Below are 13,674 nucleotides of genomic sequence, written 5' to 3'. Positions count from 1 at the left end.
GGAGGTGGAGGGAACGAGGTGAAGAGGGAGACCAAATTGGAGGTGGAAAGATGGAGTGAAAAAGATTTTGTGTGATCGGGGCCTGAACATGCAGGAGGGTGAAAGGAGGGCAAGGAATAGAGTGAATTGGAGCGATGTGGTATACCGGGGTTGACGTGCTGTCAGTGGATTGAATCAAGGCATGTGAAGCGTCTGGGGTAAACCACGGAAAGCTGTGTAGGTATGTATATTTGTGTGTGTGGACGTATGTATATACATGTGTATGGGGGTGGGTTGGGCCATTTCTTTCGTCTGTTTCCTTGCGCTACCTCGCAAACGCGGGGGACAGCGACAAAGCAAAAAAAAAAAAAAAAAAAAAAAAATTGTGTATGTATATTTTTTTATTATGCTTAGTCGCTGTCTCCCACGTTATCGAGATAAAGCAAGGAAGGTGACGAAAGAATGGCCCAACCCACCCACATACACATATATAGTCATAAACACCCTCACATGCACATATACATACCCATACATTTGAACATGTACATTATTATCTTTTTTTTATTTTGCTTTGTCGCTGTCTCCCGCATTAGCGAGGTAGCGCAAGGAAACAGACGAAAGAAAGGGCCCAACCCACCCACATACACATGTATATACATATACGTCCACACATGCAAATATACATACCTATACATCTCAATGTGCACATATATATATACACACACAAACATATACATATATACACGTGTACATAATTCATACTGTCTGCCTTTATTTATTTCCATTGCCACCTCGCCACACATGGAATAACAACCCCCTCCCCCCTCATGTGTGCGGAGTAGTGCTAGGAAAAGACAACAAAGGCCCCATTCGTTCACACTCAGTCTCTAGCTGTCATGTAATAATGCACCGAAACCACAGCTCCCTTTCCACATCCAGGCCCCACAGAACTTTCTATGGATTACCCCATATGCTTCACATGCCCAGGTTCAATCCATTGACAGCACGTCAACCCTGGTATACCACATCGTTCAAATTCACTCTATTCCTTGCACGCCTTTCACCCTCTTGCATGTTCAGGCTCTGATCACAAAATCTTTTTCACTCCATCTTTCCACCTCCAATTTGGTCTCCCACTTCTCCTCGTTCCCTCCACCCCTGACACATATATCCTCTTGGTCAATCTTTCCTCACTCATTCTATCCATGTGACCAAACCATTTCAAAACACCCTCTTCTGCTCTCTCAACCATACTCTTTTTATTTCCACACATCCCTCTCACCCTTACATTACTTACTCGATCAAAGCACCTCACACCACATATTGTCCTCAAACATCTCATTTCCAGCACATCCACCCTCCTCTGCACAACTCTATCCATATCCCACGCCTCGCAACCATGCAACATTGTTGGAACCACTATTCCGTCAAACATACCCATTTTTGCTTTCTGAGATAATGTTCTTGACTTCCAAACATTCTTCAAGGCTCCCAGAATTTTCGCCCCCTCCCCCACCCTATGATTCACTTCCGCTTCCATGGTTCCATCCGCTGCCAGATCCACTCCCAGATATCTAAAACGCTTTACTTCCTCCAGTTTTTTTCCATTCAAACTTACCTCCCAATTGACTTGACCCTCAACCATACTGTACCTAATAACCTTGCTTTGTTTACGTTTACTCTTAACTTTCTTCTTTCACACACTTTACCAAACTCAGTCACCAGCTTCTGCAGTTTCTCACATGAATCAGCCACCAGTGCTGTATCATCAGTGAACAACAACTGACTCACTTCTCAAGCTCTCTCATCCACAACAGACTGCATACCAACCCCTCTTTCCAAAACTCTTGCATTCACCTCCCTAACAACCCCATCCATAAACAAATTAAACAACATGTACATACATATACAAATACAGACATATACATATATACACATGAACATATTCATACTTGCTGCCATCATCCATTTCTGTTGCCACCCCGCCACACATGAAATAACACCCTCTCTCCCCGTGCGTGTGCGAGGTAGCACTAGGAAAAGACAAGAAAGGCAACATTTGTTCATACTCAGTCTCTAGCTGTCATGTGTAATGCACTGAAACCACATCTCCCTTTCCACATCCAGGCCCTGCAAAACTTTCCATGGTTTACCCCAGATGCTTCACATGCCCTCGTTCAATCCATTGACAGCACATCAAACCTGGTGTACCACATCGTTCCAATTCAGTCTATTCCTTGCACGCCTTTCACCCTCCTGTATGTTCAGGCCCTGATCGCGCAAAATCTTTTTCACTCCATCCTTCCACCTTCAATTTGGTCTCCCGTTTCTCCTTGTTACCTCTGACACATATATCCTCTTTGTCAATCTTCCTCTCTCATTTTCTCCATGTGTCCATACCATTTCAACACACCCTCTTCTGTTCTCTGAACCACACTTTCTATTACCACACATCTCACTTACCCTTTCTTTACACACTCGATCAGACCACCTCACACTACATATTGTCCTGAAACACTTCCGCTGGTAAGTCCACTCCCACATTTCTAAAACACTTCACTTCCTCTTCTTTTTTCTCCATTCAGAGTTAACTTCCAGTTAATTTGTCCCCCAACCCTAATGAACCTGATGACCTTGCTCTTATTCACATTTACTCTCAACTTTCTTCTTTCATGCACTTTACCAAACTCAGTCACCAACCTTTGCAATTTCTCACCAGAATCAGCCACCACTGCTGTATCATCAGCGCACGAGAACTGATTAATTTCCCAAGCCCTCTCATCCAGAACAGACTGCATACTTGCCCCTCTCTCCAAAACTTGGATTCACCTCCCTAACCATCCCATCCATAAACACATTAAAACTGAAGACTTTATGCACCCTTGCCGCAAACCGACATTCACTGTGAACTTTCTTCTCTTCCTACTCGTACACATGCCATACATCCTTGGTTAAAACTTTTCACTGCTTCTAGCAATTTACTTCCCACACCATATACTGTTGAAACCCTCCACAAAGCATCTCTATCACCACTATCATATGCCTTCTCCAGATACATAAATGCTACATACAAGTCCATCTTTTTCTAAGTATTTCTCACATACATTATTTAAAGTAAACACCTGATCCACACATCCTCTACCACTTCTGAAACCACGCTGCTCTTTCCCAATCTGATGCTCTGTACATGCCTTTACCCTCTGAATCAATACCCTCCTATATAATTTTCCAGGAATACTCAACAAACTTATACCTCTGTAATTTGAACACTCACCTATATCCCCTTTGCCTTTGTACAATGGCACTTCACCATGATCCATACATATGTTGAATATTCTTACCAACCAATCACCAACACAGTCACCCCTTTTCAATAAATTTCACTGCGATACCATCCAAACCCACCGCCTTGCTGGCTTCCATCTTCTGCAAAGTTTCACTACCTCTTTTCTGTGACAGTTGAGGGTATAGATGATGTACATGGGGTGTTAAGTGTTGTAAATGGAAATGGTGAAGAGCTTGTGGATTTGTGTGCTGAAAGAGGACTGGTAATGGGGAATACCTTGTTTAAAAAGAAAGATATAAATAAGTGTACGTATGTGAGTAGGAGAGATGGTCAGATGGCATTATTGGGTTACATGTTAATTGATAAGCGTGTAAAAGAGACTCTTTGATGTTAATGTGCTGAGAGGGGCAGCTGGAGGGATGTCTGATCACTATCTTGTGGAGACGAAGGTGAAGATTTGTAAAGGTTTTCAGAGAAGAAGAGGGAATGTTGGGGAGAAGAGAGTGGTGAGAGTAAGTGAGCTGGGAAAGAAGACTTGCGTGAAGAAGTGCCAGGAGATATTGAGTGTAAAATGGCAAAAGGTGAGAGCAAATGATGTAAGGAGCATGGGGGAGAATGGGATGTATTTAGGGAAGCAGTGATGGCATGCACAAAAGGTTCATGTGGCATGGGAATGTTGGGAGGTGGGCAGATTTGAAATGGTAGTGAGTGGTGGGATGAAGAAGTAAGATTTTTAGTAAAAGAGAAGAGAGAGGTGTTTGGATGATTTTTGTGGGGAAATAGTGCAAATGACTGGGAGATTTATAAAAGAAAGTGGCAGGAGGTGAAGAGAATGGTGCAAGAGTTGAAAAAGAGGGCAAATGAGAGTTGGGGAGAGAGAGTACCATTAAACTTTAGGGAGGATGAAAAGATGTTTTGGAAGGAGGTAAATAACATGTGTAAGACAATTGAATAAATGAGAACATCAGTGAAGGGGGCAAATGGGAAGGTAATAACAAGTAGTGATGAAGTGAGAAGGAGATGGAGTGAGTATTTTGAAGGTTTGTTGAATTTGTTTGATGATAGAGTGGCAGATATGGGGGGTTTTGGACATGGTGGTGTGTGAAGTGAATATTTGTATACTTTCTTATTTTTTGCAATATTCTCTTTAATGCAAACTATTGTGCCCAGAAGTAAAAAAAAGCTGGTCCCAAGGCTCATTCATATTAGTTTTGGTTGCAGACACCATAAAAATGTGATCATAGTCAGACCCAGGTATTGCACTTTTGCATCAGGTGGTAGTTGATTTTGATATTTAAGCATGTTGAGGTTAGTGAAGTGATTAGAAAGTCAAAATAATGTCAGATATTTTATTTTAACTGTAACACATGACATTATATGAACTTTGAGGAATCTTACTTAGATTACTTACTAATAACAATATTGTACCATCCATGAAGTGGATGTCTGAAATGATAAATTGACTTCCAGATGCCCATAAAGGACTAGCTACTAGTTGTTTAGCTAGTTTTGAGTATATTAGGTAAATCAGCTATAATTCAAAATTTACCTTTGATTGATGCCACCACTACCTTTGGCTATGACATATAACTCTTCAGTTTTAATTCATCCAGTGCTTCACTAATAGTAGCTTGAAGACTTTGATGTCTGATGGATGAAAGGAAGGAAATACTTGGCTGTCTATCATTTTATAAGTGTAGCCTAATGGATCATTCAGTTACATTCCAGTATGTCAACACCTTTGTATAGGATGCTGCTTCTTCTATTTAAGAAATGAGGGGAAGTATGCAAGTGGGTGTTTTGTAAGCTGGGAAATGAAGTTTCATAGACCAATCTTCTGTGAAAATAATTTTACTTTGATATTTTATTTTGCTTTGTCGCTGTCTCCCACGTTAGTGAGGTAATGCAAGGAAACAGACAAAAGAATGGCCCAACCCACCCACATACACATGTATATACACATACGTCGTCCATACACGCAAATATACATACCTATACATCTCAACGTATACATATATATACACACACAGACTTATACATATATACACATGTACATAATTCATATTGTCTGCCTTTATTCATTCCCATCGCCACCCCGCCACACATGAAATAAAAACCCCCTCCCCCCAAATGGGCGCGAGGTAGCGCTAGGAAAAGACAACAAAGGCCACTTTTGTTCACAGTCTTTAGCTGTCATGTAATAATGCACCAAAACCACAGCTCCCTTTCAACATCCAGGCCCCACAGAACTTTCCATGGTTTGCCCCAAATGCTTCACATACCCTGGTTCAATTCATTGACAGCACGTCGGCCCCGGTATACCACATCGTTCCAATTCACTCTATTCCTTGCGCGCCTTTCACCCTCCTGTAGGTTCAGGCCCCGATCTCTCAAAATCTTTTTCACTCCATCTTTCCACCTCCAATTTGGTCTCCCACTTCTCCTCGTTCCTTCCACCTCTGACACATATATCCTCTTGGACAATCTTTCCTCACTCATTCTTTCCATGTGACCAAACCATTTAACCATTTCAAAACACCCTCTTCTGCTCTCTCAACCACACTCTTTTTATTACCACACATCTCTCTTACCCTATTATTACTTTCTCAATCAAACCACGTCACACCACATATTGTCCTCAAACATCTCATTTTCAGCACATCCACCCTCCTGCCCACAACTCTAGCCATAGCCCACGCCTCACAACCATATAACATTGTTGGAACCACTATTCCTTCAAACATACTCATTTTTGCTTTCGGAGATAATGTTCTCAACTTCCACACATTCTTCAATGCTCCTAGAACTTTCGCCCCCTCCCCTATCCTATGATTCACTTCCGCTTCCATGGTTCCATCCGCTGCCAAATCCACTCCCAAATATCTAAAACACTTCACTTCCTCCAGTTTTTCTCCATTCAAACTTACCTCCTAATTGACTTGTCCCTCAACCCTACTGTACCTAATAACCTTGCTTTTATTCACATTTACTCTCAGCTTTCTTCCCTCACACACTTTACCAAACTCAGTCACCAGCTTCTGCAGTTTCTCACACGAATCAGCCACCCTCGCTGTATCATCAGCAAACAACAACTGACTCACTTCCCAAGCTCTCTCATCTACAACAGACTGCATACTTGCCCCCTTTTCCAAAACTCTTGCATTCACCTCCCTAACAACCCCACCCATAAACAAATTAAACAACCATGGAGACATCACACACCCCTGTCGCAAACCTACATTCACTGAGAACCAATCACTTTCCTCTCTTCCTACACGTACACATGCCTTACATCCTAAATAAAAACTTTTCACTGCTTCTAACAACTTGCCTCCCACACCATATATTCTTAATACCTTCCACAGAGCATCTCTATCAACTCTATCATATGCCTTCTCTAGATCCATAAATGCTACATACAAATCCATTTGCTTTTCTAAGTATGTCTCACATACATTCTTCAAAGCAAAGACCTGATCCACACATCCTCTACCACTTCTGAAACCACACTGCTTTTCCCCAATCTGATGCTCTGTACATGCCTTCACCCTCTCATTCAATACCCTCCCATATAATTTCCCAGGAATACTCAACAAACTTATACCTCTGTAATTTGAGCACTCACTCTTATCCCCTTTGCCTTTGTACAATGGCACTATGCAAGCATTCCGCCAATCCTCAGACACCTCACCATGAGTCATACATACATTGAATAACCTTACCAACCAGTCAACAATACAGTCACCCCCTTTTTTAATAAATTCCATTGCAGTACCATCTAAACCTGCTGCCTTGCCAGCTTTCATCTTCTGCAAAGCTTTTACTACCTCTTCCCAGTTTATCAAATCATTTTCCCTAACCCTCTCACTTTACACACCACCCCAACCAAAACACCCTGTATCTGCCACTCTATCATCAAACACATTCAACAAACCTTCAAAACATTCACTCCATCTCCTTCTCACATCACCACTACTTGTTATCACCTCCCCATTAGCCCCCTTCACTGAAGTTCCCATTGATTCCCTTGTCTTACGCACTTTATTTACCTCCTTCCAAAACATCTTTTTATTCTCCCTAAAATCTAATGATACTCTCTCACCCCAACTCTCATTTGCCCTCTTTTTCACCTCTTGCACCTTTCTCTTGACCTCCTGCCTCTTTCTTTTATACATCTCCCAGTCATTTTCATTATTTCCATGCAAAAATCGTCCACATGCCTCTCTCTTCTCTTTCACTAATAATCTTACTTCTTCATCCCACCACTCACTACCCTTTCTAATCTGCCCACCTCCCATGCTTCTCATGCCACAAGCATCTTTTGCACAAGCCTTCACTGCTTCCCTAAATACATGCTATTCCTCCCCCACTTCCCTTATGTTGTCTGTTCTCACCTTTTTCCATTCTTTACTCAGTCTCTCCTGTTACTTCCTCACACAAGTCTCTTTCCCAAGCTCACTTAATCTCACCACTCTCTTCACCCCCACTTTCTCTCTTCTTTTCTGAAAACCTCTATAAATCTTCACTTTTGCCTTCAGAAGATAATGATCAGACATCCCTCCAGATGCACCTCTCAGCACATTAACATCAAAAAGCCTCTCTTTCGTGTGCTTATCAATTAACACGTAATCCAATAACGCTCTCTGACCATCTCTCCTACTTACATACGTATAATTATGTATCTCTCTTTTTAAACCAGGTATCCCCAATCACCAGTCCTTTATCAGCATATAAATCTACAAGCTCCTCACCATTTCCATTTACAACACTTAATACCCCATGTACACCAATTATTCCCTCAACTACCACATTACTCACCTGTGCATTCAAATCACCCATCACTATAACCTGGTCTCGTGCATCAAAACTACTAACACACTCAACTGCTCCCAAAACACTTGCCTCTCATGATCTGTCTTCTTATGCTCAGGTGCATATATACCAATAATCACCCATCTCTCTCCATCCACTTTCAGTTTTACCCATATCAATTTCGAGTTTACTTTCTTGCACTCTGTCACATACTCCCACCACTCCTGTTTCAGGAGTAGTGCTACTCCTTCCCTTGCTCTCGTCCTCTCACTAACCCCTGACTTTACTCCCAAGATATTTCCAAACCAGTCTTCCCTTTTACCCTTGAGCTTCGTTTCACTCAGAGCCAAAACATCCAGGTTCCTCTCTTCAAACATACTACTTATCTCTCCTTTTTTCTCATCTTAGTTACATCCACACACATCTAGACACCCCAATCTGAGCCTTCGAGGAGGATGAGCACTCCCTGCATGACTCCTTCTTCTATTTCCCCTTTTCGAAAGTAAAGATACAAGGAGGGAAGGGTTTCTAGCCCCCTGCTCCCGTCCTCTTTAGTCACCTTCTATGACACATCAGGAATGCGTGGGAAGTATTCTTTCTCTCCTATCTCCAGGGATAACTTTGTATGTATTGCCTTAAAAACTTAAGATACCTGTTTCAATTTCCCCTAGTAGTTTTTTTCCTTTAAACATTCATTCATATACTTTATTTCACATTTTACCTACTGTCTCCCTCTTCAGTATTTCTGATGTATTGGCATTATTTGTAATAATATGGAAGTTCAAGTTATGGTGAAGCACTGAGGACTTGGGTAAGAGATGTATGGATGAACTTTATGCATTTGTTCCAATCCACGTAAAAGGTAACTATGCACACATTATGCACACATAGATTGGAGGACCTATATTCATTACTTGAGCATGTCATTGAATACTAATACGACAGTTTAGTCTGATGATTTGACCAGAATTGGACTATTCAGTTTTTATTCTCAATCTTATGTGTTGCATTTGTAGATTCATCGTGTTTTGTTGGATCAATGAACACGATATGCTTCAAAATACATAAAACAGTGTATCATTTGCCTTCATATCATATTACCTAGGTACAGTGATGCTTTTTTATCAATTATTGTGAATTATAGGGTGCTAATAGCCATGATTGACCTTTTCTGTGCCATAGAGAAAGACTAAAGTGTAAATGACAAAATATGGGCTTATGAAAATGCATATCAACTTTTATACTAATTACTTTTTAGTAATTAGTGAGAAACTGCAGAAGCTGGTGACTGAGTTTGGTAAAGTGTGTGAAAGAAGAAAGTTAAGAGTAAATGTGAATAGGAGCAATGTTATTAGGTACAGTAGGGTTGAGGGTCAAGTCAATTGGGAGGTAAGTTTGAATGGAGAAAAACTGGAGGAAGTAAAGTGTTTTAGATATCTGGGAGTGGATTTGGCAGTGGATGCAACCATGGAAGTGGAAGTGAATCATAGGGTGGGGGAGGGGGCGAAAATCCTGGGAGCCTTGAAGAATGTGTGGAAGTCGAGAACATTATCTCCGAAAGCAAAAATGGGTATGTTTGAAGGAATAGTGGTTCCAACAACGTTGTATGGTTGCGAGGCGTGGGCTATGGATAGAGTTGTGCGCAGGAGGGTGGATGTGCTGGAAATGAGATGTTTGAGGACAATATGTGGTGTGAGGTGGTTTGATCGAGTAAGTAATGTAAGGGTAAGAGAGATGTGTGGAAATAAAAAGAGTGTGGTTGAGAGAGCAGAAGAGGGTGTTTTGAAATGGTTTGGGCACATGGAGAGAATGAGTGAGGAAAGATTGACTGGAGGTGGAGGGAACGAGGAGAAGTGGGAGACCAAATTGGAGGTGGAAAGATGGAGTGAAAAAGATTTTGAGTGATCGGGGCCTGAACATGCAGGAGGGTGAAAGGCGTGCAAGGAATAGAGTGAATTCGATCGATGTGGTATACTGGGGTTGACGTGCTGTCAATGGATTGAATCAGGGCATGTGAAGCGTCTGGGATAAACCATGGAAAGTTGTGTGGGGCCTGGATGTGGAAAGGGAGCTGTGGTTTCGGGCATTATTGCATGACAGCTAGAGACTGAGTGTGAATGAATGGGGCGTTTGTTGTCTTTTCCTAGCGCTACCTCGCACACATGAAGGGGGAGGGGGATGTTATTCCATGTGTGGCAAGATGGCAATGGGAATGAATAAAGGCAGACAGTGTGAATTGTGTGCATGTGTATATATGTATGTGTGTGTGTGTGTATATATACATGTGTACATTGAGATGTATAGGTATATATATTTGCGTGTGTGGACGTGTATGTATATACATGTGTATGGGGGTGGGTTGGGCCATTTCTTTCGTCTGTTTCCTTGCGCTACCTCGCAAACGCGGGAGACAGCGACAAAGCAAAATAAATAAATAGATGTAAATACTTTTTAGAAGTCTGGAAATGTCAGAAATATTACAGACTAGTAATGCATAGATGTGGTTAGGAACAGAGGGAACAAAGGGATGATATATTGGATTGAGGTTACAGTATTTATCGGTAACTCTGTACATGCTTAAGTGTTCTTCAGAATGAGTAAGCTAATATACGTATATTATTGCATCACTATATTGTTTACATTTTAACCAAATTGAAAATAGTTAAAAATTCTATCAGTCTCATATTGTTTCAAGTCTTTAGTAAAGCAGATTTTTATCACAGGTACAATAGCTTGTTACATAATCACATGAGAAGAATGCAAAGTGGACATAACAACAACGGGAAATCCTGGTTGCGGGATTGGCTTCGGCCATCTTGTGTACCCATCACTATTATCGTCACTCTTTCAATGTTGATTGTTGCCATGGCTCTCCTAGATGACAGTATTTCTCGTAGCCATAGTAAAGAATCCCGGTGTGACCAGTGCAGGTTTGTTATGGAGTGTTTTTATTTTAAGTCATGTAATATGTCATTTAATGTTATTTTGATTTATAGTAAAATTGTAGATATAAAGGAACAGTAGCTCCAACAATATTATATGGTTGCGAGGCATGGGCTATAGATAGGGTTGTACGGAGTAGGGTGGATATTTTGGAAATAAAATATTTGAGGACATTATGTGGTGTGAGGTGGTTTAATCAAGTAAGTAGTGAAAGGGTAAGAGTTATGTATGGTAATAAAAAGAGTATGGTTGAGAGAGCAGAAGAGGGTGTATTGAAATGGTTTGTTCACATAGAGAGAATGAGTGAGGAAAGATTGACAAAGAGGATATGTATGTCAGAGGTGGAGGGAACAAGAAGTGGGAGACCAAATTGGAGGTGGAAGGATGGAGTGAAAAAGATTTTGAGTGATCGGGGCCTGAACATACAGGAGGGTGAAAGGCATCCAAGGAATAGAGTTGCCCCTCTCAGCAATTAACATCCAAAAGTCTCCCTTTCATGTGCCTATCAATTAACATGTAATATAATAATGCTCTCTGGCCATCTCTCCTACTTACATATGTATACTTATGTATAATGTATATCTCTCTTTTTAAACCAGGTATTCCCAATCACCAGTCCTTTTTCAGGCACACAAATCTACAAGCTCTTCACCATTCTTCTGTTTCCCCTTTTAGAGTTAAGGTATAAGGAGGGGAGGGTTTCTAGCCCCACCCCCCCACTCCCATTCCCTTTAGACGCCTTTTACGACATGCAGGGAATGCATGGGAAGTATTCTTTCCCCCATATCCCCAGGGATATATAGATGGTATTGCTGTGGAATTTATTAAAAAGGGGGGTGACTATGTTGTTGACTGGTTGGTGAGGATATTCAATGTATGTATGGTTCATGGTGAAGCACTTGAGGACTGGCAGAATGCATGCATATTGCCATTGTACAAAGGCAAAGGGGATGAAGGGGAGTGTTCATATTACAGAGGTATAAGTTTATTGAGTATTCCTGGGAAATTATATGGGAGGGTATTGATTAAGAGGGTGAAGGCATGTACAGAGCATCAGATTGGGGAAGAGCAGTTTGGTTTCAGAAGTTGTAGAGGATGTGTGGATCAGGTGTTTGCTTTGAAGAATGTATGTGAGAAATACTTAGAAAAACAAATGGATTTGTATGTAGCATTTATGGATCTGGAGAAGGCATATAATAGGGTTGATAGAGATGCTCTGTGGAAGTTATTAAGGGTATATGGTGTGGGAGGTAAGTTGCTTGAAGCAGTAAAAATTTTTTATTGAGGATGTAAGGCTTGTGTTTGAGTAGGAAAAGAGGAAAGTGACTGGGTCCTAGTGAATGTTGGTTTGCGGCAGGGGGGCGTGATGTCTCCATGGTTGTTTAATTTGTTTATGGATGAGGTTGTTAGGGAGGTGATTGAAAGAGTTTTGGAAAGAGGGACAAGTATGCAGTCTGTTGTGGATGAGAGAGCTTGGGAAGTGAGTCAGTTGTTGTTTGTTGATGATACAGCATTGGTGGCTGATTTGGGTGAGAAACTGCAGAAGCTGGTGACTGAGTATGGTAAAGGGTGTGAAAGAAGAAAGCTGAGAGTAAATGTGAATAAGAGCAAGGCTATTAGGTTCAGTAGGGTTGAGGGACAAGTATATTGGGAGGTAAATTTGAATGGAGAAAAACTGGAGGAAGTGAAGTGTTTTAGATATCTGGGAGTGGATTTAGCAGCGAATGGAACCAAGGAAGCGGAAGTGAGTCATAGGCTGGGGAAGAGGTTGAAGGTTCTAGGACCATTGAAGAATGTGTGGAAGGCGAGAACGTTATCTCGGAGAGCCAAAATGGGTATGTTTGAAGGAATAGTGGTTCCAACAATGTTATATATTTGTGAGGCATGGGCTTTATATATGGTTGTGCGGAGGAGGGTGGGTGTGTTGGAAATGAGATGTTTGAGGACAATATGTGGTGTGAGGTGGTTTTATCGAGTAAGTAACGAGAAGGTAAGAGAGATGTGTGGTAATAAAAAGTGTGGTTGAGAGAGCAGAAGATGGTATATGGAGAGAATGGGTGAGGAAAGATTAACAAAGAGGATATATGTGTCAGAGGTGGAAGGAATGAGAAAAAGTGGGAGACCAAATTGGAGGTGGAAGGATGGAGTGAAAAAGATTTTGAGCAATCGGGACCTGAACATACAGGAGGTTGAAAGGCGTGCAAGGAATAGAATGAATTGGAACGATGTGGTATACCAGGTTCGATGTGCTGTCAATGGATTGAACCAGGGCATGTAAAGCGTCTAGGCTAAACCATAGAAAGTTTTATGGGGCCTGGATGTGGAAAGGAAGCTGTGGTTTCGATGCATTACACATGACAGCTAGAGACCGAGTGTGAACGAATGTGGTCTTTGTTGTCTTTCCTTATTGCTACCTCGCGTGCACGTGGGGGTAGGGGGGTGCCATTTCATGTGTGGCGGGGTGGTGTCAGGAATGGATGAAGGCAGCATGTATGAATATGTACATGTGTATATATGTATATGTCTGTGTATGTATATGTGTGTATACGTTGAAATGTATAGGTATGTATATCTGTGTGTGTGGGCATTTATGTACACACATGTGTATGTGGGTGGGTTGTGCCATTCTTTCATCTGTTTCCTTTCGTTACCTC

At 41.5% G+C, this 13,674-nt stretch overlaps 1 protein-coding gene across 4 annotated transcripts in view; it reads left to right on the top strand.

Annotated features, from left to right (window-relative positions):
* LOC139758198 (uncharacterized) overlaps nucleotides 1–13,674 on the top strand; it is a 122,883-nt gene that overhangs the window by 98,129 nt on the left and 11,080 nt on the right. For 3 of the 4 annotated variants that reach the window (XR_011714792.1, XR_011714791.1, XM_071679438.1), the window contains exon 3: nucleotides 10,801–12,699. Coding sequence is in view for 2 of the 4 variants with exons in the window: in XM_071679438.1 (XP_071535539.1) it covers nucleotides 10,801–11,101 (301 nt within the window). In the remaining 2 variants the exon portion in view is untranslated. Of the gene's footprint in view, nucleotides 1–10,800; nucleotides 12,700–13,674 lie in introns of those variants that run through there. The other variant, XM_071679440.1, reaches the window with a different exon arrangement.

This window comes from Panulirus ornatus, chromosome 29, assembly GCF_036320965.1.
Source record: "Panulirus ornatus isolate Po-2019 chromosome 29, ASM3632096v1, whole genome shotgun sequence".
Taxonomy (NCBI): domain Eukaryota; kingdom Metazoa; phylum Arthropoda; class Malacostraca; order Decapoda; family Palinuridae; genus Panulirus; species Panulirus ornatus.
This window is presented reverse-complemented; position numbering and strand designations above follow the sequence as displayed.